The sequence below is a fragment of the Panthera leo genome, chromosome D1, assembly GCF_018350215.1.
Source record: "Panthera leo isolate Ple1 chromosome D1, P.leo_Ple1_pat1.1, whole genome shotgun sequence".
Lineage (NCBI taxonomy): Eukaryota > Metazoa > Chordata > Mammalia > Carnivora > Felidae > Panthera > Panthera leo.
The window spans coordinates 60,449,216-60,475,536 of NC_056688.1; the positions used below are offsets into that span (position 1 = coordinate 60,449,216).

A 26,321-nucleotide genomic window follows, 5' to 3' on the forward strand; every position below is an offset into this window, starting at 1 on the left:
TGAAAGCATACTGATTAAACACGAGGTCTTGGAAATGATAGCTAAGGAGTAGATTTTGTTAAAAAGGTATTAGAGTCAAACCTCAAATCACTGGGAAAGAGGACTTTTTTAATGGCCCTACGGATCTGCTTGGTTTTTACACTGTAAATAATAGGATTCATCACTGGTGGAAGAAGCAGACACACATTAACCATAAGAATGTGTAACATAAGGAGGCGCCTTTTTCCCAAACCTATGGACAAAGCACAAGCTAATGAGAGGAATGTAGAAGATGGCCACAGCACCTATGTGGGAAATACAAGTGCTAAAGGCTTTATGCCAGTCCTCTAGGGAAGCAATGTTTAGGATAGTCTTAATAATCAGAATATAGGAGAGAAAAATAAAGGTGGAGTCCACTCCCACAGTAACTACAAGGGCAGTAAGTCCTAAAACACTGTTGATCTTATTGTCAGAACATGAAGCCAGATTATATCAGGATGGAAACAATAAGAATGAGGAAGCACATGGCTTTGGCAGAAGGATAAACGTTTAAGAAGTAGGACCAGAGGCACTAGGATCACTGTTACCCTGACAAGGACGGCAAACCATACTTTAACAATTCTGGAATCAGTTAAGATGGCAGCATAGCTCAGTGGGTTACAAATGGCAATGAAGTGGTCAAAGGCCATTGCCAGGAGCACTGAGGACTCCATGACGGTAAAGAGTTGAATGAAGAATGTCTGGGCAACACAGGCATGGAAACTGATTTGTCTTGCACTGAACCAGAATATACCCAACATAGTGACCAGCGTTGAAATATACAAGCCCAAGTCAGTGGTTGAGAGCATAGAGAGGAAATAGTACATAGGTGCATGGAGACTTGACTTGGTGATGGTGAAAAACAGGATTAAAGCATTCCCAGAGAGGGAAGTCATGTACAGATAGCAGAAGAGGATGAAGGTCCAGGTGTGGGTAGCTTCAAGACCTGGAGATGTTTTCCTGTCAGGAAAAAGAATAGAGAAGTTGAAGTGATGTTAGGAAAGGATGACATCATTACTATGGAAGAATAATTCTTTTGAAATAAAATACCCTAGAAGGAGAAATGAAAACACCATTCAGCAATTTAATTGTGATTTCTATTAACTGTAGTTAGAGAAATCAAATTGCAGATTACTCCTAGGACTTCATCCTCTCCTTTTTGCTTCTCAGTTATTTCTTTTCTTTTTGCTTTATTGAGCTTCCCCTCCATGATTCATATTTCCTAATTCACAAAAGAGAATAGGAATTTTTTTTTTATCTCAGCAGTACTTTTTCTTGTCTTCCTCTTTAACTCTAAACATTTTCTTTCCCCCTTCTCTGTACTTCCTGCATAGAGAATTGTAGCAAGATAATCTGAAAATGTCAAGAATTTAATGGATTTCTCAAAGTAATATTAGTGTTTAAAAGTAATATTTATCACTTAATAAAATATACATATCTTTGAGTGTTTTTATATTAGTGCATTATCATGGAATTTGTCATACACTTTAAAGACATATAGTCTTTTCAGGAAATAATTTTATATGTCAAAATAACCTATTCATTATTTCTTCATCAATGGATCTTATCCCTGGCTTGTTAAGGTTGCTTCTAGTCTGAGGTTAGATTTCTAATATTGATTTTTTATTTTCTTATCTGTTATTACTGTAGTGTTGACACATAATTGTTAAAGAAAATTTTCTGTAGCATCATTGTCAGCAGTTAGTCTCTTTCAAAGACAACTGTATTCAATTTCAAAGCTAAGAGTGAACTGCATGTACAGAGGCCAGCTTAGTGTTGTTGTGATCATTGCCATCTGTTACATATAGCCTCAGAAGAGTATATTTACAGAGGGTGTCTTCATGAAAGCAAACACACATTTGAGCTTTCAGCTCCACCAATAGGTAGCATCTGAAATGAGACTTACTATTTTGTAGATGAGGTCCTGGGTAAGTTTTCTTCTCCTTCCTTTCTTCTTTCCTGTATTGACTTAACTCTTGTGATCTAGTCCCCTTAATGTACTGGAAAGTCTTGCTAAGAGCTTCACTAAGCCAATATGGTGGTGCTCTGAATACCCTATATTTTCTTCTCTTTGGCTTCTCAGAAACTGGTGACTTTCCTCTTAGTTCTAGTCATTGGCTGGAATCCCGTTGGTCCTTCATGAACATTTGGAACCATGAAGTCTCCAACTACTTGATTTGGAGAATATACTCCTACAGCTGTGTTATACCTACACAATTTTACCTCCTCAGTTATTGAAACATTCTGGCTCCAAATCTTAGTTTGTGACACCTCTTGTTAATACCTGTTGTATTTCTTGGTCAGTGGATCTTATCCCTGGCTATTTATTTTTAAATAAATAAATTTTAAATAAATAAATCTCTGGCTACTCATTTTTAAATCTCTAGCTACTATTGCTATCTAGTCTCAACTTTTATTCCTGCTCTCACAAGTTACTGAGATTCCAACACATATTACATCTGAGGCTGCTCAGTTTGGGTTAATTCACAAAATAGTCACATGTCTTTGGTCTTGTCATTTAATGTTAATATTAAGGTTAATGGAATTAGATAATCTCCATTCTTGTTTTTTTTTAAAATTTTTTAATGTTTATTTATTTTTGAGAGAGAGAGAGACAGAGAGACAGAGCATGAGTGGGGGAGGGGCAGAGAGAGAGGGAGACACAGAATCCAAAGCAGGCTCCAGGCTCTGAGCTGTCAGCACAGAGCCTGACGCAGGGCTCGAACTCACGAACTGTGAGATCATGACCTGAGCCGAAGTCGGATGCCCAACAGACTGAGCCACCCAGGCGCCCCTATTGTTTTCTTATTCCACGCAATTGCAGCTTAAGAAAAAAAAATCACAGAAATAAGCTTGCGGGCATTACTTAATATCCTAAATATTTGAGAGATTATGGAAAGGGCCCTATGCAGAAATTTTAAGTATGTAATATAGGCATTATGGAATAGTTACTATCCTGATTATAAGATGATTCATGTTTCATAATAATTTGACCCAAAAGTGTATTAAGTGAAATGAAATAAATTTCTCAGTTCTCTGGCATCATTCAAAAAAAATCCTTTTATCAGATAATTTATGACAAACATTTTAAAGGTTATATTAAAGGTCTATATAGAAGATAGAGAAATTACTAGAAAAACAATCTCCTGGAGTGGCCTGGGTGGCTCAATTGGTTAAGCGTCTGACTCTTGCTCTCTGCTCAGGTCATGATCTCATGGTTCATGGGTTCAAGGCCCCTGTCGGGCTCCACACTGACAATAGAGCTTGCTTGGAATTCATTCTCTCTCTCTGTCTCTCTCTCTCTCTCTCTCTCAAAATAAATAAATAAGCCTAAAAAGAGAAAAAGAAAAAAGATTCCCTGATGGCTGGAGTCATCAATACAAATTTTAGCAGATTTAATTTAAATAAAATAAATACTCAAGAAGGTTAATATTTCCATTGTCAGGAAAGTAGCAGCAGTAGGGTTCAAGAAGACATATTATTTTTATTTTCAAAGTCTCTTCTAAGAAGAGACTTATAAATGAAATGCCTTCATTTATAACATTTTAGAGTAATGTAGAATCCTAGAATTATTGAATTGGAATGTACCTTAGAGATATTTTAATTTCTGTCATATAATGACATTAATTTTATCACATGTTCTTCTACTTGCCTAAAAGCAACTGCTTAATTTTATTAGTCTTATTCCTGTTAAGATGAATTGAAGAGATGGCTGTTTAAAAAAAAAGAATAGTCATAAATTATAAAGTTTAGACTCAGCCAGGAGAAGAGAAAACTAAGAGCAAACACATGGTTGTGTTCAAATGGTTGAAATGTTATTATATTTGAGAACTGCATTTGATCTGTGTGCCATACAGAGGATACACCTATATCTTCTGAAAACTAGAGGGAATTTATAAGATGCTCCTTTAAGAAGTACTTTAATGCATGGAATGATCCAGAAACAGTGCAGGAATGAGCTTCCAGTACTACTTGTCAAAAAAGTCACTTTACTAAGCAAAAATACTGAAAATTCATTCAGTCATTCAGAAAAAAAATATATTTCCCATGTACCTTGGATGAAAAACAGGAAATTAAATGCTAAGTGTAATGATGTCTCTGATCCTGCAAACACTTAGTTGACAAGGGAACACAGACAAGTAACATGGAATTAGAGTGTAAAGAGTAAATCTAGAATGCTATGAGAGCACATAAAGACAACAAACTCATTGTGAGGAATAAGGAATTGTTTCCAGTAAATAATGATGTCTAGATCGAGATCTGAATTCTAAGTAGAGGTATCAAGAAATAGATTTAGGTGTGTGTGTGGTGTGTGATGGTTGATTTTATGTGTCAACTTGACTGGGCCACCCCATATATCTGATTAAACGTTATTTCTGGGTATGTCTGTGAAAGGATTAATGTTTGAGTCAGTCAGTAGATTGAGTATAGCAGATTACCCTTCCCACTGTGGGTGGTCCTCATTCAGTTAGTGGAAGGCCTGAATAGAATGAAAAAGCAGAGGAAGGAGGAGTTCTTTCTCTCTGCCTGACTGCCGAGCTGGGACATGGGTCTTCTGCCCTTGGGCTGGGATTTACACCATCGGTGCTTGTAGTTTTCAGGAGCCTTCAGACTTGGATTGGTACTACACCATTGGCTTTCCAGGATCTCCAGCTTACAAATGGCAGACTGTGTGATTTCTTAGCCTCCATAATTGTGTGAACCAATTCTTCATAATAAATACCTACCTACCTACCATCTCCTATTTGTTCTGTTTCTCTGGAGTATGAAAGAGGAGGGAAATTATAATGGAAGAAAAATTCTGGAATCATAGGACTTAGAATATTTTTTTCAAGTTTTCATTAAAATTTTTTTTAATGTTTATTTATTTTTGAGAGAGAGTGCGAGAGAGCAAGCATGAGCAGGGCAGAGCATGAGAGAGGCAGAGCATGAGACAGAGACAGAATCTGAAGAAGGCTCCAGTCTCTGAGCTGTCAGCACAGAGCCCGATGTGAGGCTTGAACTCACAGACTGCGAGATCATGAACCTGAGCCTAATGGGATGCTTAACCGACTGAGCCACTCAGGCACCCCTCAAGTTTTTGTTTAAATTCCAGTTAGTAAACATACAGTGTACTATTAGTTTCAGGTGTACAATATAGTGATTCAACACTTCCACACATCAGACAGTGCTTCTCACAACAAGGGCACTCCTTAATCCCCATCACCTATTTAACTCATCCCCCGACACTCTACCCCTTTGGTAATCATTATTTTGTTATCTACAGTTAAGAGTCTGTTTCTTGGTTTTACTTTATTTTGTTCCCTATGTCTGTTTGTTTTGTTTTTTAAATTCCACCTATGAGTGAAATCATATGGTATTTGTCTTTCTCTGACTGACTTATTTCACTCAGCATAATACCTTCTAGCTCCATTCATTTTATTGCAAATGTCAAGATTTCATTCTTTTTTATGGCTGTGTAATATTCCATTATATACATACCACATTGTTAGCCATTCATCAGTCGATGGACCTTTGGACTCTTTCCATAATTTGGCTTTTGTTGATAATGTGCTATAAACATCAGGGTGCATATATCCCTTCGAATCAGTATTTTTGTATCCCTTGGGTAAATATCTAGTAATGCAATTGCTGGATTGTTGGTAGTTCTATTTTTAACTTTTTGAGGCACCTCCATACTCTTTTCCAGAGTGGCTGCACCAGTTTGCATCCCCACCAACCTTTTAAGAGGGTTCCCCTTTCTCTGAATCCTTAGTTTAGAATGTTTGATGCTATTTTCTCATTGGTAAATTGGAGGTAATATAGTTACTTTGAAAGTAGTTAAGATCTATCATTTATAAAATCCCAAAATGTGTCAGGCTTTACATGAGTTTTGTGCTTTATGTAGATTATTTTAATTAATTTAAAAATCAATTTGCTTATAATATCCTAAGTTTTCATCCCAGGAACGTAAAAATTAGAGAGAGAAACAAATTATAATATTTCATACAGTGGAAAAGCTAGGATTTGAATTCCATGTATGTAAATTTAAAATTGGTTACAATTCTACTATGCTACATATCAATTCTTCTTGATGTGGTGAAATTTATAGAATAACATTAAAAAATAAACTTTTGTTACATATGCATGTAAATTACTAAAATTTCAAATATTCATGTGGTTTTTCCTCTTTCCATAGACGTACACTGTCATTGTTCCTTGGTTCTAGACACTACTATAAATGCATATGTATTAGGGCATCAAACACTTGATATTTGATAAATTTGTTTTTTCACTTCCTGATTTTTGTTGCTTTATTTAAAACCTATTTCCTTATCAACAGCGAGGGGAAATGGAAAGCTATTATTTTATTACATGCTAAATTATTAAGACTACTGGTAAAATGAATCATGCATGTTGGATAATGATGCCTCCTGGAATCATGGATTTGAGCTATGGATACTTCTATTAGTGCTGCTCATTTTCATAGCCACTGCTGACCTATTTAACCTAAGTTAATTGACTTCAAATGCATCTCTTCATTTTCAGTCTGGCTTGAATGTCTTAATCTCTTTAAGAATATTACAGTCTGTTATTCTGAATGGACCAGCATCATCCCTACTACAAGAAAAAGAACTAAAATTTCAAGCCTTACTAATAACGAATCACTATTATTTTTGGACAAAGTATTTACTTCTTTGAAATTCAACATTGGATTTGGGCATATGACTCTAGATATGCCATATTCTGTGTTTTTGCTTAAAGAAATTATATTGTACTTACTTTTTATGGCAGAATTCTACATTGATGACTCATTCAGTTTGGGGGCTATTCAGACTCCCTGTGTCTAGCACTATGAACAATACATTTTAGATATTTTATCTTATCTAAGGAATCCCAGCCAGATTTTAAACTGACCACATGCTCTGGATTTTTGTATTTTCAAAATTTTGCTGTTTATGAATTTTTTCAGAATTGAGTTTCAAGGGGTACCTGGGTGGCTCAGTCAGTTCAGCATCCAACTCTTGGTTTTGGCTCAGGTTGGTTTTGGTGCTTACAGCACAGAGTCTGCTTGAAACTTTCTCTCTCTCAAAATAAATAAATAAACTTGAAAAAAAAAAGAATTGAGATTCAGTAAATTGTGAAGAATTTCTAATTTTTATTTCTAAGCTTTGCTGAAAACTCTATGAGAATAGGACCTTTCCAGTAGTAGATTCTTAAATCAAAAGCAATTCCCAGCATCTTATGTTTACATGGTTGTTCTTATAATTTCATTTTAGAAATACTTCCTTTAATGAAGCCAAATTTCTTATTGCAGAATGAGCCCACATAAATCATCTAACATTAATACATATCCACAGTCTCTCTGATGCATCTGTACTTACATCAAGTGAAGACAATGAGGAAGAGACAAGGCTCTGAGGTCTCATTCACCTCTGAAGGAAGGGTATCTGTGAGAAACCCATTCTCAGGAGAGTTGTTTACCCCTTGGAAAAATCTATTTGTTCCTAAGGGATCTTTCTGGCTAATTGTTTTTGCTTCAGAGACACTCTGCATGCCTAAATCTACTTGCTCTCCCTTGTGGTTTAATGTACTGCAATTGCTGAGGTTGTTTTCTTTTTTGACTTGCTATGATTAATATTGAAATATATGCCAAGAAAATATAAATATTGAAGAAACATGGAAAGTGTATGAACATAGTTTTCACACCTGCTTTAGGAAGGAGACCACTGAGATCATTTGATATACTCTGGTATTGTAGACCCAGTTATTCCACATTGAGAAGATTTAAAGATTATTTTCTCCCCCCACCACCTCCTACAGGGATCAAAACAAATAAATGTTATATTGAAGATAATAAACAACAGAGAGATATATAGTTGTACCTTGTGGTCGGTTAAGCATCAGACTTAGGCTTAGGTCATGATCTCATGGTTCATGAGTTTAAGCCCTGCATGGGGCTCTGTGCTGATAGCACGGAGCCTGGAGCCTGCTTCGGATTCTGTGTCTCCCTCTCTTTCTGCCCTTCCTCTTCTAGCTCTCTGTCTCTCTCAAAAATAAATTAAAAAACATAAAAAAAATTGAAAATTTTATTTTCTCCATATCTGTGGACATTAATGCATAGAAAAAGGAAGGAAAAAAAATCAAATTTATACAGTGGTTTCCTATAGAGAAGACAGAAAGACTGAACTTGAGGAAACATATCAAGGAGGACTTTCACCTTTTCTGTAAAATCTTTTATTAATAAGAGCATATTTATTATTTCTGGTATGACTAAAATGTAATTTAAAAGGCTTTTAAAAGTTTTTTTCTTCTTCTGATTTTCTTATGGAAAACAAAGGGAGGAGAAAGGGATAAGATTGGACACCTGAAACCTAAAAGGAAAATGTGATTTAATTTAAGAATTTTAGTGTACTATGGGTGCCTGGGTGGCTCAGTCAGTTAAATGTCTGACTCTTGATTTCAGTTCAGGTCATGATCTCATGGTTTGTGGGATTGAGCCCTGCGTTGGGCTGTGTGCTGACAGCATGGAGTCTGCTTGGGATGCTCTTTCTCCCTCTCTCTCTCTCTGACCCTCTCCACTACTCTCTCTCTCAAAAATAAATAAATACATATTTTTTAAAAAGAACTTTAGTGTCCTGAACAAAGTCTAAAAGTGGAGATGAAGAGATGTTTTCATGTTAGAATAGAAGAAATACAGATTCATTGGATGCAAGAGCAAATGGTAAGTGAGGAATTAAGGACGGTTTACTAGTTTTTGTCTTTGGGACCTGGGAAATTTTTTTTTTTAGTTATGTATAGTAGTTGGTTCTGGGAAGCCATTCATGGAGAAAAAAAGTGGCTAAAATTATTATTAGTCAAGTTGGGCCTTATGCAAACTGGGATAAATTCCAGAGACTGTGATCTCAGTTTCCAAAATAGCCCTTTGCCTATGCAATTTGAATTGTTCAGATGGACTATTTGATAGTCCAATATGTTAAGTTCAATTCAACAACTATCACTGAGTATCTGCTATGTGAAAGGTATTCTGCTAGGTATTATAGAAGCTTCAAGGCTTTTTTTATTTAGGGAATTTATAGACTTGTGGCAGCCATTTTATATTAATATTAATATATATTTATATTTCTATTATTTCCATTTCTATGCCAAAAGTACATAAAGGCAAAAAAGATACTGGCAAAGTACTATAAAAGGTGAAATATAGGAAGGCAAGATCAAGTACCATTGGGCAATCATGAAAAATTTAATGACGAAGCTATTTAAAGATGAGCCTTGACATACAAGTAGAATTTCAAAGTGGAGGGTGGGTGTCAAGATTGAAGTAGACTCAACAGTGAAGCTCAAGTCAACAGTGAACAGCTTTAGGAAAGTTGCATGTACATGAAGAAACAGTTAGCTGACTGCTTTTCTTAGACTGTGAGTATGTGAAAAGAGAGAGATTAAATTTTAAAGGAAAGTTGAATCCAAATTTTGGAGGACTATATCAGAGATAGGAGCAGTTGCTTCATTTAGTTGGTGTATGAGAAGTGAACATGAAAGAGATACTTACTTATTGTTTTGTTATTAAATTTTACTTGTGCTGTATATTTAGAAAATTAATTCAAAGTGAATGATGTGTGGTTTTAGGTGGAAACATCAGAGATATAGGAAGTCAGTTATCAATAGGAATAGGGTAACTGAGAGGTAGTGAGAATCTGAATCAGTATTTTGGTGGTAGAAAAGATAAGATTGCCTTAGGTAGAACTAACAGCATTGTGGAGATATTTGAATTGGATGGCATCTAGTTTTACCCATCTCTAAAATTTCATGAGTTATAACTCCAATTTATGATCAATTTTTACTGACTTTGAAATGGGTCTTTATGGGCCAGTAATTGTTAAATATGAGTTCCCTTGGAACATACCAGTTTGAGCACAGATTTTTGAATCTGCTTTGTTTTCACACTATAAATGATGGGATTCATTACAGGGGGAATGAGCAAGTAAATATTAGCGATCAGTGTGGGCACATATGGTGGAGAATGTTTTCCAAATCTGTGAACAAAAGACAGGCTGATTAAAGGGATGTAGAATATGGCCACAGCCGTGATATGAGAAATGCAGGTGCTGAAGGCCTTTTTCCTCTCCTCTGGGGATGCAATGTTGAGAACTGAGCGAATTATCAGGACATAGGAAATCAGGATAAAAATAGAGTCCACTCCAGCAGTAGAGATAATTGCAGTTAGTCCAAATGCACTGTTGATCTTTGTGTCTGAACATGAGAGCTTCATTACATCAGGGTGGAAACAGTAGGAATGATGGAGCACATGACTGCGGCAGAACGATAGACGCTTGAGAAGAAGGACTAGTGGTATCAGAATGACAGTTCCCCTGGTAACGACTGCCAAACCAATCTGTGCAATCCTTTCATGAGTTAGAATGGTAGCGTATCTCAAGGGGTTGGAAATGGCCACAAAACGATCAAAAGCCATAGCCAGGAGCACTGAAGATTCCATGAAAGTGAAGAGGTGAATGAAGAACATCTGTGATAAGCAGGCATTAAAGCTGATCTCCATGGCATTGAGCCAGAATAATCCTAGTACTGTCACCAGTGTAGAGATGCATAAGCCAATGTCAGTGGTGGACAACATGGAGAGGAAATAGTACATGGGCTCATGGAGGCTTGGCTCAGTGAGGACTACGAAGAGGATCAGGGTATTCCCAGAAAGAGCAGTTAAATAGAGGCAGCAGAAGGGGATGGAAATCCAGGCATGGGCCCATTCAAGTCCAGGCACCCCAGTCAAGAGGAAAGTAGGGAAAGTAGAATTATGGAAAATTGGCATTATGGTCTGCAGGAGCTGAATTATCTTGTAATATCTTGATTTTCTAAATTTAAGATTTAAAAATTACTTTTTGTTAAAGTTTAATACACAAAAACTTAGTAAAGTGCACAAAACTTTAGAGTACAGCTCAATAAAGTTTGGTATCTATATGGACTCATATAAATCCTTTCAAGATCAACTGATAGACTATTACCAGAAACCCAGAAGTCTTCCTAATGCCTCATCCTAATCAATCTCTTCTCCTATTGTAACCATTATTCTGACTTCTCTTACCATAATTAATTTTCCCTCTTCTTGATCTTTATATAAATAGAATCATACAGTATATACTACTTGCCTCTGGCTTCTTTCACTCAATATTATATCTGTGAGATTTGTCAGTGGAATGAGATATTTAACTAAGTTCAATTTAATTTCATACCTGGCTATGAAATTGGTGTTTGGTGTGTATCACTTACTAACCTGGACTCTGATCAATATTTTTTTTTGTTACATTTTTTATCCTTCAACTGGATTATAAGCTTATGCTTATTAATATGGTCTCATGAAAATAAGAGGTTATTTTTAGCTAATCTTTGCTTAGTAAAATTCATTTCTCACAGGAGATATTCAATATGTTTTTTGCTAATTTCTGTTTTATTTGCCCTTTCTGAAATACTCTAACCATGAGTAGATCCTGGCCTAAGAAAATAATTGGTTCCTTTTTGCCTTGGAATTTTAGAATTATTAAATTCAGATTCCAAGTGAAAATTTATTTTGACTTAGCAGAGAACATCAGGGACAACCCAGGAATCTACTTTAGATAAGGCCAGTTCATCCTATCTCATGACATATGTTTATTAGAGGGAACTAGAGGGAAGATGCTTCAGGTCCCGTGGACCTGAAGTGTGATACTCTTTTTACTTTGTAAACTAAAATACTGCCTTGTTTACCATTATGGAACCTGCCTCTATTGTGGCAAAAATCAATAAGGAAATTGATAATCTTCTTTTGTAGCATTTATACCCTGCTCTTTCACCTGGCCTTTGATTTCTTATAGGGTTATTTGGATATAGATTATATGACTGATAAGACCATGTTCCAGATGATGTTCTAAGTATTTTACATAGATTACTTCATTTGAGCCTTTGAAAAGCCTAAGAGAGAAGTATTTTTTATTTATTACAGATGCATAAAGTGAAATTTAGAAGTTTGGACAAATAACTGAAGGTCACAAAATCTGAAAGAACAGATGTTGGGAATCATAGAAAATAAGATTTTAGAAATTGTGATATTAACAACTGCACTACATTTTCCAATGATAATAATAATGGTACCAATAATAATGATATAAGGCAAATGTGTTAGAGATATCTATGTCTGCAAATCTCCTAATTATTTATCATCTTTATGGTTCAGAGTTGAAGCAATTATTTCAGGATTGCTTAAGTATTATATGATTGTAAATAAACTAATGAGACTTGATTTTAGCAGATTGTAATTTCTTAAGCATATTGTTGGATGCTATAATTTAAATTAATCCACTGGATACTATAAGTTAAATTAACCCATGGTGGATATATTATAAAAATGAATTTATGCTCAAAATATATTTTAAATCTCTTTAAGATATCTATTATTCCTTTAGAATCCATCCATGATAATTTCCGTTAAGAATGCCCATTTTTATACAATTTTATCATTAACATTTTTTTAATGTTTATTTATTTTTGAGAGAGAGAGAAAGAGAGAGAGAGAGAGAGAGAGGGACTGAGCATGAGTCGGGGAGGGGCAGAGATAGAGAGAGACACAGAATCTGAAGCAGGCTCCAGGCTCGGAGCTGTCAGCACAAAACCCATATACCATGAGATCCTGACCTGAGCCGAAGTCAGACGCTTAATCAACTGAGCCACCCAGGCGCCCCAATGCAATTTTATCATTTAAGTGACTATATAACTTACTTATGGATATAGATAAAAATTAGTTTGACTCTTTTAATAAACATGTTACCTACTTCTACATACTTTGAATTCCATAGGCATTCTATGAACAATGTTTTTATTCATTTATTTTCCTAATTGCATACTTATCTTTATCCTAGGCTAATTTCCTAAATATTAGATCCATGTATCTAACTCTGTAATTTTTCTGCTTCAGTATCTCAAAGTCCACTTGAGCACGAGATGACTGCATCTGAATTAGTCCCCAGAACCCCTACAACTTGTATGTTCTATTTTCCTCAGTTTGATAATAGCTCGTGGTAGCTTGATGTGCCAGGCTGCCTGATCCAGAAATCTGAATGTATTTCCACCTCCCATCTGTTGATCATCAATTTCTGTCGGTACTGCAACTGTTTGTAATTCATACAGCATATTGCTCTCACAATTTTCTAAGAATTACAATAGACTTTAATTATAAAATAATTTTAGCTAGTACTATCTGAAACAGTCTCTCCCAGTTTTCTATTACATTTTCAAGGAAGATAAAGGATGAAACGAACAGACCAAAGAAGTACTAATGCTAAAACTGATATCCTACATCCGAGATATTTTGAGGGTGATTAACTCCTAACTAAGGAGATCAGTTAAGTCAAAATATAGGATAGCACTTGAGTAATCAAAGAAAGGGTAGAATTCCTCTATTAGGAAGAAGAATTGAAGTCTGATCTTCTAGATTAGTAGTCATTGCATATAAAGAAAGGTCTGGAGTTATATCCTGCTGCAGAGGAAAATCAGTTACCATCACACGATGATCTGCCAAAACAATGAATAGCAACATAATCTCCCTGGAAAGACAAAATGCTGTTCCTATGATTGAAAATGTAGATTCAATTAATTAAATTAATTTGTGTATTCATTCACAGAAAACTGTTTAAAAGAGTCCTTCATTGTATCTTACTGAATTTTGAAGTGGTGTCTGTGGAATGTTACAAAGTTAACCACCTACATGGAGGGGAAGAAGTGCCTGCATGCTGTGAACATGCTGACCTGAGAGGCACGCTGGTCTTCATGTCCGGGGCCTGGGCTGAAACATGTACTAGGTGAAAGGTTGGAAGATTAATGAGAGAATACTCCTAATATTCTTAGTGAGAAGAGAAATTAATATTGAGCCAGATTCTTTGCCCCACATAGCTCTACCTGTCATTGCTTTAATTGAATAGCACCATGAATAGGCTGTGACTAACATTCCTAGATTTTTTGTGAGAAGATTTTGGTTTTGTAGTGAAGGTTCCCCTAGACAGACATAACAGGACCAGTGTATGAATCCAGGTCTGTCTGGCTCTCTAGGTATGCTCATTTCACTGTGCCATACTGCTTCTGGTGTTCAGACAAAATGGAAAAGAAACAAATCAGATTGCTGAAGACTGAATGGAATAAATGTGCTACAATAGGCATAAACCAGTTAGAAACAGAAGTAAAACAATGGTAAGGATGTGCCGGTGATTTTGGTTATTATATATGTCAGGAAATATATACATAGAAGAAGCACAGCTTTGCTATGATTAGCTAAATAGTTGAAAACAAAACGTCTTTATGGAATTTGGAATTTCTGAATAGGTATCAGGTTCATGGAAGTGAACTAAAGAATGGAGAGCAAGTATAATCAGTGGCTCCAAGGGTTTGGAGACCAGAGACCTGTGGTAGGTGGAGAGAGCCTTACCTTTCAAGATATGGAGAATTACAGAGGATACAATACTAGAGACTAAATGAATTGTTGTCTTTAACTTCCCTTCCAAGAAACTCTTCCTTGGGTTTAAGCTAAATTACTCATGATGGAGCTTAAAGCCATCAGATACATTTTATTATAGAGACAACTAAGTAGTTGTGCTGATCTGAGACCAGCTGCTTGACTTGGCCTTTAGATAGGGAGGAGAGCTTCTTTTATCCTTATTTAGAGTGGGGTATATGAAGGTCACCTATTTACCTCTCCGTATGGAAAATTTTTACAAAGGACTTTGATGGTGTAGCCATTTACCCAACTGGGATAAATACACCCTTGGGGGATTTCTGTGCTAGTCTACTGTGCTTCACCTCTCTGTCCCAAGTAATTTAGCTAGCACCAGGAAATGCGGATGCTCTGACAAGAGAAAAAGGACCAAAGAAAAATAAACATATTGACACAATAACTCTGTGTTTATGTGTTTTAATTAAAAATGATATTGAACATGAATACAGCATTTAAGATGAGGATCCAATATTTCTTCTTGATTTTTATTCTATTTGGTTCTTGTAAATAATGAATTACACAGATTTTTTTGTACAACTAAGTGGAATAACAAATATTTTGAAAGTATTTCCAGGTAATAGCATAGTGCCAAGTACATAGTACATGTAAATGAAATATTTGTCAAAATGAGCAAATGGATTCCTACAATTCAGAAGCAAACAGTAAAATAGAATTACAATGTTAAGGGGTTCCATGCAGGTTACACTTTCAATAGAAGAAGAAAGATTTGTCAGCATAGCCATTCAAATGGAAGCAACTCCTGGAAAAAAATAGATTGGTTCTTCTTCAGGGATTATGTTAATTAACATTCGTATAGTGATTAATTTTTCCAAGTAATTTTAGGTACATTATCTTATTTTGTATTAGTCACTCAGGCTAAAACAAACATTTTTAATTTACCTAACATATATTGATAAACAGTACTTAACACAAAATCAGTGGTCAGTAATGTTTGTCAAATTAATTTATCGCTCACTCTTGCAGATCTATTTCAAGTCTAGAAAAGAGAACCATATAAATAAGCAAAATAGAAGCCATTTTATTAAAGTCTATTTGGTTGATGATTAGGCTAATTAGCTAATAAAGTTGGTTAAATGTAGGAGTCATAAAAGTAATTTTAACCTACACTGATCATTTTATTTTAACTTGAGACATATATGTAATTTATTCATCATTGTTTGATGTAGAGTTAGGGTCTTTCAATGTAGTTCTGCAAATTGCAATTTTATATTATCTTCCTTTGTAAACCATATCTTTAATAAGCTGTATACAATTTCCATTATAATAATTATGATGACTGAAGGAAAAGCAAGTAGCCTATAGTGTACTTTCTGGGGGCAATTAGGATTTGCTAACTAGAGAGTGATCTATGAGTGTTCAACTGGTGCTAGCATTAGTCAGTATGTTTTACAGAGGGAATACATACGGCAAGTTTATTCAGTAGAACTTGCATGGGAATCTTTTTTTAATTAAGTTTTATGGGTATATAAAGAGCTGTATATATTTACTGTATACAATTTGATGAATTTGGGAATACATATACAACTGTGAAAGGCCATAAATGTATTCCTCCCACCCCCTTTTGTATTATTTTATGTGTGTGTGGTAAAACACTTATCATAATACCTACCCTCTTAGCAAGTTTTAAGTATACAATACAATATTATGATATATAGACCAACAGGTATGTGAAAAGATGCTCAACATTAATAATCATCAAGGAAATGGAAATCAAAACCACAATGAGATATCACCTCACATTTCTTAGGATGCCTATCATTGAAAAAAAAGAACAGCAACAAAAAACAAATACTGGTGAATATATGGAGAGAAGGGAACACAGCATTGATGGGAATTTCAATTGGTACAGTCTTATAGAAAACAGTATGGAGGTTTCTTGGGGTGCCTGGATAGCTCAGTAGGTTGAGTGTCCGACTCTTGATTTCAGTTCAGGTCATGATCCCAGGGCCATGGGATCAAGCCCCTTGTTGGGTCTGTGATGACAGCATGGAGCCTGCTTGGGATTCTCTCTCTCTCTCTCTCTCTCTCTCTCTCTGCTTCTCCTCTGCTCACACTCTTGCTCTCTTTCTCTCTCTCAAATAAATAAACATTTTATATATATATATATATATATATATATATATATATATATATGAAAAAGGAAAGAGTATGGAGGTTTCTCAAAAAATTTAAAGGAAGCATTAGATGCCCCTGGAGAAGAGCTTGGTCAAATATTTTCAAAGTAAAACTTTTAATCATAAAACATACAGTTAATGGGGCACCTAGGTGGCTCAGTTGATTAAGCATCTGACTTGATTTTGGCTCAGGTCATAATCTCACAGTTCCTGGGATCCAGCCCCACGTTGGTCTCTGTGCTGAGCCTGCTTGGGATTCTCTCCCTTTGCTCCCCCATTTGCACATGCTTGCACAGGAGCACACATTCTCATGCTCAAAATAAATAAATAAACATTAAAAAAAAAGAGCACTGGGTGTTATATGTAAGGGATGAATCACTAAATTCTATTCCTGAAATCATTATTACACTATATGTTAACTAACTTGGATGTAATTTAAAAAATAATAATGAATTAAAAATAAATAAAACAATAAAACAAAAAAACAAAAACAATGACAAAAAAGAAACATAGAGTTAAGTTGCTACAGACATTTTGTGTTTGGTTTTGCATATTTTCTTCAATTCTTATAAATTGTCCCAGGCTAGAAATTACGTTTTTTTAAGGCTTAATGGTATATAGCATTATTTGTTATTAGTAACAAAGCATCTAGTATTATATTGAATTCATAAAACAGTAATTGTCAGAATAAGTAATTCTTTAATATAATAAATATGAAAATTTTATGGAGAATCTAAATGTAGACATGAGAGACATTTTATTGTTTCTATGTCTAACATAGATTTTTAATCTTGATTATTTTTTAATCATTGCTTCAGAATATCTAAATCTGTCTCTGCTGGCCTGCAGGAAAGATATGACATGCTAATATATGTGTTTATACTTTATAAATTTATGTAACTCTCTTGCTATTCATCTAATCAGTGATTTTGTAATCCCTAGTACTTTTGCCTTGAGGAGTTTTGCTAATGGGAAATTTTCAAATTGAAATTTTCTTCTGTTTAATCAATCATTTAATTCTTAGGATTCTGACCACTGCCTTAAAGACATTTGTCTTTAATCAAATGTTCTTAATGTAATCTATTGGATAAAAAACAGGTATATGAGTGGTGTTGAGCAATTTTTTGGTGAAATATTTCCCCTTTTCTGATAGACCCAAACATAGAAGTGGGCCCAATCTGCTGGTCCTGTAGATGTGAACCTGATTGATCACTACTAGAGACTTAGATACCTGACCTAAGAAGGGTCAATCAGATGTTTTTCTCATCAGCATTTTTAACATTGTATTTAAGAATAATTTCTGTGTTATAGAAAAGCTGCAAAAACAATAGTAAAATTTTCATATGTCCTTCACCCTGATACTTCATTTCCTGAGTATTTGTAACTTCAAGGAAAGCCTGTGAAGACTGAGAAATGGCAGGCTTTTAAACTTCTCCTGAGCAGCCCATAGCTTCTCTGGCTTCTTTGTCTTGGGTTTGGTTGTTTGGCTCCTCCTTGTATTGCCCTACATACTTTCTTAATCTGATAGATGTGCTTATTATTAAGTGTGCCCTTCACGTCTCTGATTTTCTATCAGTAGTCCTAGTTCTGAGATTTTAATCCATCTTCACATTCCATGGAGGTCGTATTTCCATGAGCTGTTTTCAGCTGATGATTGAATATGGCAGGGAAACTAAGACAGGCCCATTCCTAGAAGGCACAGGATTCCTTTGACAGATGACTTTGACTTGAGGATACCTAATGGCCTTGACTAACTCTGTTTAGAACTGCATGGCAGTCTGGGATGATTCTTTCCACCGAAACTTTTTTTCCTTATTTTTCTCTTTAACTCAAGGTGAAGCTTGCGTTAAAGTATGACAGTTCTTCCAGCTTCCTTCTTGTCCATTCTTGACTTCTTCTTGTAATGTTCCCTAGCCCCTTGTTGGCTGTTTGTCTATTTTCTCCAGGGATGTCATGCTCTATTAACCATCCCCACAACTGCTTTCACTTTGAACTCTATTGCCTGTTCTTTGGATCTTGTTGGTTTTTATGATAATTGCAGCCCTCTGGTTTTTGGTGATTATCTGGCCTCTGTTATGTCCAGACCTCACCATATACATGGATATTAATCAGCCTGTCTCAGTGACCTTATCTCCTGTTGTCCCTGGTTAGCAGAAAAGAGCTACTTCTCAACTTCTTAGTGATGCTGGTTTCATTTTCACAGCTCATTCCTAATGAACTTAGTGAATGGTGTGTCCTCTAGGCCTCTCATGGAACACACCCTAGGGCAGATCTTCTGACCTTATATAATCTATCCATCCTGGTGTGCTCACTTTTCTCAGCCACTATTCTATTGCTTAAAGAATTGTTCATAAAAGAAGTAGAATCAGGAAATCAACATAGATTAAAAGAAAAAGAGGAAGGAATATGGTATTTTGGGGTGGGAAGTAGCAGAATTCAACTTGAAGTTAACCTGTTGCATTTGAGGAATGGTAAGAATACAAGTCTAGTTAGAAAACCTGGCTAATTGGGGTGTCTGGGTGGCTCAGTCAGTTAAGCGTCCAACTCTTGGTTTCAGCTCAGGTCATGATCTTGTGGGTCATGAGATTGAGCCCCACATCAGGCTCCACACTGACAGCATGGATCCTGCTTGGGATTCTCTCTCTCCCTCTCTCTCTGCACCTCCCCCACTCATTCTCTCTCTCTCTCTCTCTCTCTCAAATAAATAAATAAACTTTTAAAAAAAGGAAAACCTGGCTAATGAAGTAGATAAGCAAGCATGTTTTACTACAAGTCTAAGAGACTTTATCCATCCTTCTGAAGGAAACATTTTGATTCCATTTTTTCCATAATTGATCAGATGACAGTTTACTGGATGGATAAATTAAAGAGAGAAAAAAAGGCAAGGGACACAACAGATGTGCATGAATGAAAGAATCAGGACATATACAATGTATGGAAAAACATAATGAAAAAAATCATGCCTTCACACGCACAGAGCTGTTTTTTTTTCTTGCCATCCTCTTTTATTTTCTCTTGTGACCTATAGGATGAACTATTCAGATCCTTAAGACTCCCCATGATAATCTTTTTTCAGTGGTTTCCCCTTGAGCTACAAACTATTAGAATGTTAATTTAGTGAATTTACCTCAATCCCACTCAATATACTAAGCCAAGTACTAGTTTATTCCCTTTAATGAATTATACTAAGTAACATGCATATGAAGTATGCCAGACATTTTGTAGATCAACAATATAACTCAACCTAAATAAAATTATGCAAATATTTGCTTGCACCTTATAAAGTTCCCTAAATATATCAAAAGCATTTCCCTCTTGCCATTATCTTGTTCACTTTCTTAACTCTAGATATCCTCCAGAGATAGGCTCAATCACAGCAAACTTGGCAATACTGTGGCCCTTTGAGCATCTCACATATAAGTCCCTCAACTCTAATATTCCCAGGTGTTCTATCTTTCTGAAGCTCCAGTCAGCTAACAGACATATAGAATTACCAGAGCAAAAGTCCCCCATACATTCAGGAAGCACACCCAAATTTCTAAACTAAATCTACAAATCAATTCCTTTATAGAATAGTATTGTTCAAGCAAAAGATGTTCTTTAAGCAATTAATACAAATCCTACAATCTAAAGTCACTTAATAGAATCCAATGGGTAGAGAAAACAGAACAAAAAAAGAGGTAAAGTTTTGTATATTCTTCAATGCTGTGTCCAGATAGGACCTATGAATTTAAAACTCAGAAGAGTATTCTTCCATGAGGAGTAAAATGGTGATGCAGTACTTCTCACATTCTTCTAGTTTCTTCCAAAATATACGTCTCCTCTATTTACCTTTGGAAACATTTTCAACTTAGATGGCAACACAAACAAGAGGTATAATTTTGCCTTATCAAGTTAGTACATTACTTTATATTTGTTTATGTCACTGCTTCACACACTAGACTTTAAGCTTCTTGAGTGCAGAGAATATGTTCTTTTGAACTTTTGATTTCTATTTCTTCTCACAAAGCCAAACATAAAGTAGGATCCCAGTTGCTTGTGTGCTGGCAAATTGAATCTCTGAAAACTAAGAAGTCCTCATTTGTAGTATTTTTCAGTTCCCAGGTATAAATGGTTTTTTCAAGCTGCCAGGACATGGTGGAACACAGAGTTGAGATGAGATGCACAGCATGGCTGTCTGTAAGCTGATGTGCGCTGGCTCCACGTGTGCTGGCCTTTTTTTTTTTTTTTTTCTTTTTTTTTTTCAGGCTTGTATTCTCCAGAGGAAAAGTTATCTGATGTTGTCCGTGACTCCATACAGGCCGTAACAGTTCAGAGAAAGTGACAAGTTCTAAATACAAGTCTAAATAATACAGCTTAACAATACAGCTATATCCCAGTGTTTTTGGGCTACATGAAACATCCCTCCTATTGATTACTTTTACAACTGCAATAAAATTGATGTGACTCCACTCTCCTCTTCATTTTTGTACTATTTTATACAACTGACTTTTAAGCTTCTGCCTGTCTCTTAAATTGATATGGTTACCATAAGTTCTTTTTTAGGAACAAAATATTTTAGGTACGGCCATGTATAGCTGTTTATAGGCTGAACATCATAAATTATTTATCTCGATTCTTTGGTTGGTTAAGATAGCCATAGTAGGTCCTTTGTGGCATTTGTGAAGCCTCTGAAATTTTATGGAAAATCTGAATGTGTTTATATGTGATTTTTCTGTGGAGAAGTCTTCATCCATTTCATTAGACTCCAAAGGGACTGTTATGCTTTAAAAGGTTAAGAAGCTCTGCCTCAAACTATTTCTAGTTCTCCAAAGTTCCCATTCCTGTAATGAATTAGCAAATGCCCCTAATCCTTGAAGCTGTGCTATTGGCTGTCCAATACTGATCTCTGGCTTACATGGCATGACATATCTATTCTAATCTTTTGAACTATTAACTATGAATGAAGAAAACAAACTATAGTCTAAGAAAGACAACACAACTTTCTTTTAAGGCATGATATATAAACATGAAGATTCTTACTTTTTCAGTTCTTACTTTTGATCTTATAATATTTTTCCTAGATGCTTTTGGCAGAGTGTCAATACACTAGTGAAGAGCATGGCATCTAAGACGCAGAAAGCCTGGATTCAAATCTCAACCCTCAGCCATGTCAGATGTCTGGCCTTTGATGGCCTAAATGTCTTTAGGCCTCACTTTCTTCATCTCTAAAATGTAATTAATATTGTATAGTTCACTGAGCTCTTTGAAGAGTAAATGGAATATGTCTTAAAAGCTGTTAGTAGAACACATAGTATAAAGTAGTCACTAAATGTTAATTACTCTGAGTATTTTCTTATTTTATTATCAATGATTTTCATGTTTCCCTTTTGGGCTATAAAATTCTTGGGATGTGACATATTTATGACTGAAAACACAAAGCCACTCTCTAAATATTTGTTGATTAAGGAATAAAATGACAAAAAAAATCTGATAGACAGTAACTTACCAGGACTACTTTTCTACAGTGAAAGTCACTTTTTTCAGGTTTTTCTCAAACAAACAGCTCTGTTTGTTTTGCAAGGAGAAGACTGAGTATAGCTTTGCGAATCTGTTTTGTTTTTACACTATAGATGATGGGGTTGAGCACTGGAGGAAAAAGCAGGTATATATTAGCCATCATCGAATGGACCACTTTGGGTGCTGATGGACCATAGCGATGCACCAAGGATAGGCTCATCATGGGGATGTAGAAAATAGCGACCGCTCCAATGTGGGACACACAAGTGCTGAAGACCTTATGGCGTTCTTCAGGGGAGGCAATACTGAGCACACAGCGAATGATCAAGATATATGACAGGATAATGCATGGTGTATCTACTCCTGTGGTCAGGATGAGATCAATTAATCCACAGATGCTGTTGGCCTGAGTATCTGAACATGCTAATTTAATCACATCTGGGTGGTAGCAGTAGGAGTGGGAAAGGACATTTTCTCTACAGAAATAGAGAGGCTTAAGGAGCAAAAGTAGTGGTACTATTAATACTACACTACGTATAATCATTAACAAGCTCATCTGAATTATTCTGGAATTAGTGAGAATAGTAGTATACCTCAGAGGATCACAGATGGCCACATAGCGGTCAAAAGCCATAGCCACCAGCACCCCAGATTCTATGACTGTAAATCCATGAAGAAAAAACATCTGGATAATGCAGGTATCTAGATTGACTTCCGTTGCATCAAACCAGAGGATACCTAATGTTGTTGACATTGTAGAAATGGCCAACCCCAAGTCAGCAGCTGAAAGCATAGAGAGGAAATAGTACATGGGTTCATGGAGACTCTGCTGGGTAATGATGACAAACAGGATCATGCTGTTCCCAGAGAGGGCAATGGCATAGAGACAGCAGAAGGGGATAGAAATCCACGCATGGACAGACTCTAGGCCAGGAATTCCAGTCAATAAGAAGGTTGGAAATTTAGATGTCAAGTTACTTAAGATCTGCATGTTTTCCTGGATTCGTAGCATGCTGTCCTCACAATGCTCACATCCTATAGGAATAATAAATTACATTGTCACACAAAAATTTCTAGATAAATTTTCTTCTGCTTAAGGAGAGCTATATAGGTCATAGATAAATACTCTATCATTGAGAAAACTCTAAATCAAACTCTATTTTAAGTATATATACTTTTAAATTCAAGGAAAATATGTCTAATTTATGATGATAATTATTTGCTATACTGACAGAATTTTAGTTCATAAGATTCTATGGATGGATAATTACTGTATAATAATATAATTCAATGCATTCCATTTTGAATAGGTTGTATATTAAATGACTAAGAGAAACCCACCTAAAGATATCCGTGGTTCTCCAGTGCCCACATGGGTATCAATTTCCAGGCAAAAGTCTCCAGATTTTTGCTGATAATATCCAGTTGGAAGTTATCATTATATAAGTGTCATTTCAATCCAACAGTGTGGGTGAACAACCTCAGAGGGTAGATTTACAAAAGAAAACCAATGAAGACCAACTCCATAGAAGTTACTGGAAAGGACTATATACACTAAAGCAAGGCTAGACGCTTTACAGGAACCATTAAAACCAAGAGAGATGATGATATGACTGGGTGTTACATGAACAACAATGTCAAAGTGCTTAAGTGGTCAAATCTTCTAAGGATTAAAAATTTCAAATGCACCCAAGGAGCATAGTGACCCTAGAAAAAACAGTTGAGTCTAGGGATGACAGCTGAGAAGCTGCTACAGTGTCTTGAATGAATGGAAAAATGAGTAGTAGAGGCACAGGTAAATTATTTTGGGAAGTCATCAGTGAAGGCAAGTGGAGAAATAGGCCATCACTAAAGAAGACCAGAGGTGGATGGAAGATTTCTACAAGATTAGACAAACTTAGAGAAATATATATATTTATAAACTGAGGCTACAGATATAGAAGATAGTGAGAGATTGAAAACATAGAACAATAGGGATTAATTGGTATAGAAAACTCAGTAAGAAAGTAGTAGGTGATTGAATACAGAGCATAACAGTAATTAACCCTCAGAAAGATAAGGATCACCATTTCCATTGACCCTCTAGAATAAGTGGCAAAAGAGTAGATTGATGGAGGGTCATGTGAGGGAATTATGAGGCAGTGCCTGTTTGGGATTTTTTTTTCCTTTTTTTAAAATTGTGGTCAAATAAATCTAATATAAAATTTACCATTGTTAGCATTTTTAAGTGTACATTTCAGTGGTATTAAATACATTCATAATATTGTACAAGCATTATCACCATCCATCTCCATAACTCTTTTCTTCTTGTAAAACTGAACTGTATATCCATTAAACACTCAGTCCTCTTTCCCCAATTATCTATGTAGAGTTCTCACTACTCTTAACATCTCATATAAGTGGAATCACACAGTATTTGTCCTTCAGTGACTGGTTTATTTCACTTAGTGTAATAACCTGAAGAGTCATCTGTGTCATAAAGTATGTCAGAATTTCCTTTTGTTTCTAACAGTGCCTACTTTTTTTCCTTATGAATTATTAGGGGAAAATTTGCTACTGTTCAAAGTGTGTGGAGTGATGGAGGCTGGTTTGAGGACATGATAGAGGATTAAATAGATGTTACAGGGAATAGAGGAGACAGTTGAATCAATACACACAGAAATGTTATAAATATTATAAAATCTTGTTCAATTAAAATGTTTAACATAATTTTGAAAGCAATACATTTAATTGTTGAATTGTTAAAATCAATTCTAGGAAGACTTAAATCAAATAATACCAATGGTAGTTATTGTAATGTTAATACTTTTCAATCAAGCTTTTAACAATACTAGGTAAAGTTTATTATCTGAGAGTAAATACCCCATAATAAGCATATATGTTACAATTCCTTTTAGGTACTTTCTGTGGTTCCTTTTTAAACTCTAGTTCTCAAGGTTTCCATTCAGTCTGTGAAAAATTATAATTTTTATCTATCAGCTAGTAGGAATCAGATATCTGTGTGGTATGTGGATCCCTTAAGACAAGATGAATCCTAGTGTTACCTGACTTTTCTGAAAGTTCATATGAATATTTGTGAATAGGCAACAATCAAAGTGTAAATTCAACACAATGGACACCTTTTTCTACCTTCTTACCAGCTCAACGTGGAAAGAGGAGCCTTCTTTGTCTTCACTCTCAGAGAGAGAACGAGATACACTTCTGGAGCCATGGACTTTATACCAAAGTGGGTTTGATCTGTGGGGCCATTGGTGAAATGTGCATCTCCCTGAGGCCATATTCAGAGGAAAACTGAAATCTTCTGTCTCCATCTGTAAATACAGGACAATGCTGTATAATCTCAGAAGGATTTTAGCCACTAACTCAAGTGACTAGTAATCCACAGGGATTAAATGCAAAACATGTAATTATCCATATAAATGGAGAGTTTAGACAGTGTTCTAGGCCCTGTGGAATAGAGGGATGCATGTTATGGATTAAGGATTATCAGTATGCTGGGAAGACAGTATAGCAAACCAGTGTTCATTGGAATAACAATTATAGTGACAATTAGGAGAGAACATATCCCCCCAGTTTCCAGGCCCCTATCCTTACATTTTTGCATTGACACATCGGGAGGATGATATATCCACTCCCAAACCTTCTCTGCCCAGACACTCACTAGCTTTTCCCCAAGAAATGGGTCAGCTCTTCACATATAGATTGGGACTTCTTAAACTAGTAGTTGAGTCACTGTGGGTGAATGAGTTCTCATGTGCATGTGTTCTTGCTCTCATACTTGCTGTTTTCCTGTGGTATTAAGTTCAGGGGCCTAAGACTCCTTGGGGAGTGTGACCACTGTTGTCAATGTGGACAGTTGCATCATGGAAGCAGGTTACTTTTTAGTCCTAGCAATTCTAATTCATTAAATTTTTTTTTTCATGTTTATTTATTTTTGAGAGAGAGAGAGAGCAGGGGAGGGGCAGAGAGAGAGAAGGAGACACAGAATCTGAAGCAGGCTCCAGGCTCTGAGCTGTCAATACAGAGCCTGATGCGAGGCTTGAACTCACGAACTGTGAGATCATGAACTGAGCCAAAGTCAGATGCTTAACCGACTGAGCCATCCAGGTACCTGTAGGCCTAGCAATTCTAGATTCCTGGGAAAAAAGAAGACCCAGATATGA

The 26,321-nt window shown here is 35.7% G+C and overlaps 2 protein-coding genes and 1 pseudogene across 2 annotated transcripts; all 3 read right to left on the reverse strand.

Annotated features, from left to right (window-relative positions):
* Window positions 1–41: 41 nt before the first annotated feature.
* LOC122201203 lies at window positions 42–1,030 on the reverse strand (annotated as a pseudogene).
* An 8,844-nt stretch (window positions 1,031–9,874) lies between these two features.
* Window positions 9,875–10,819, reverse strand: LOC122200507 (olfactory receptor 51F2-like). Its single transcript, XM_042906169.1, has one exon. The coding sequence runs from the start codon at window positions 10,817–10,819 to the stop codon at window positions 9,875–9,877; it is 945 nt and encodes a 314-aa protein (XP_042762103.1).
* An 11,333-nt stretch (window positions 10,820–22,152) lies between these two features.
* On the reverse strand, window positions 22,153–23,170 carry LOC122201204 (olfactory receptor 51F1-like). The gene is given in 2 exon segments (XM_042907130.1): window positions 22,153–22,237; window positions 22,239–23,170. Coding segments are annotated over 2 exon segments (1,017 nt in total).
* Between the last annotated feature and the right edge of the window lie 3,151 nt (window positions 23,171–26,321).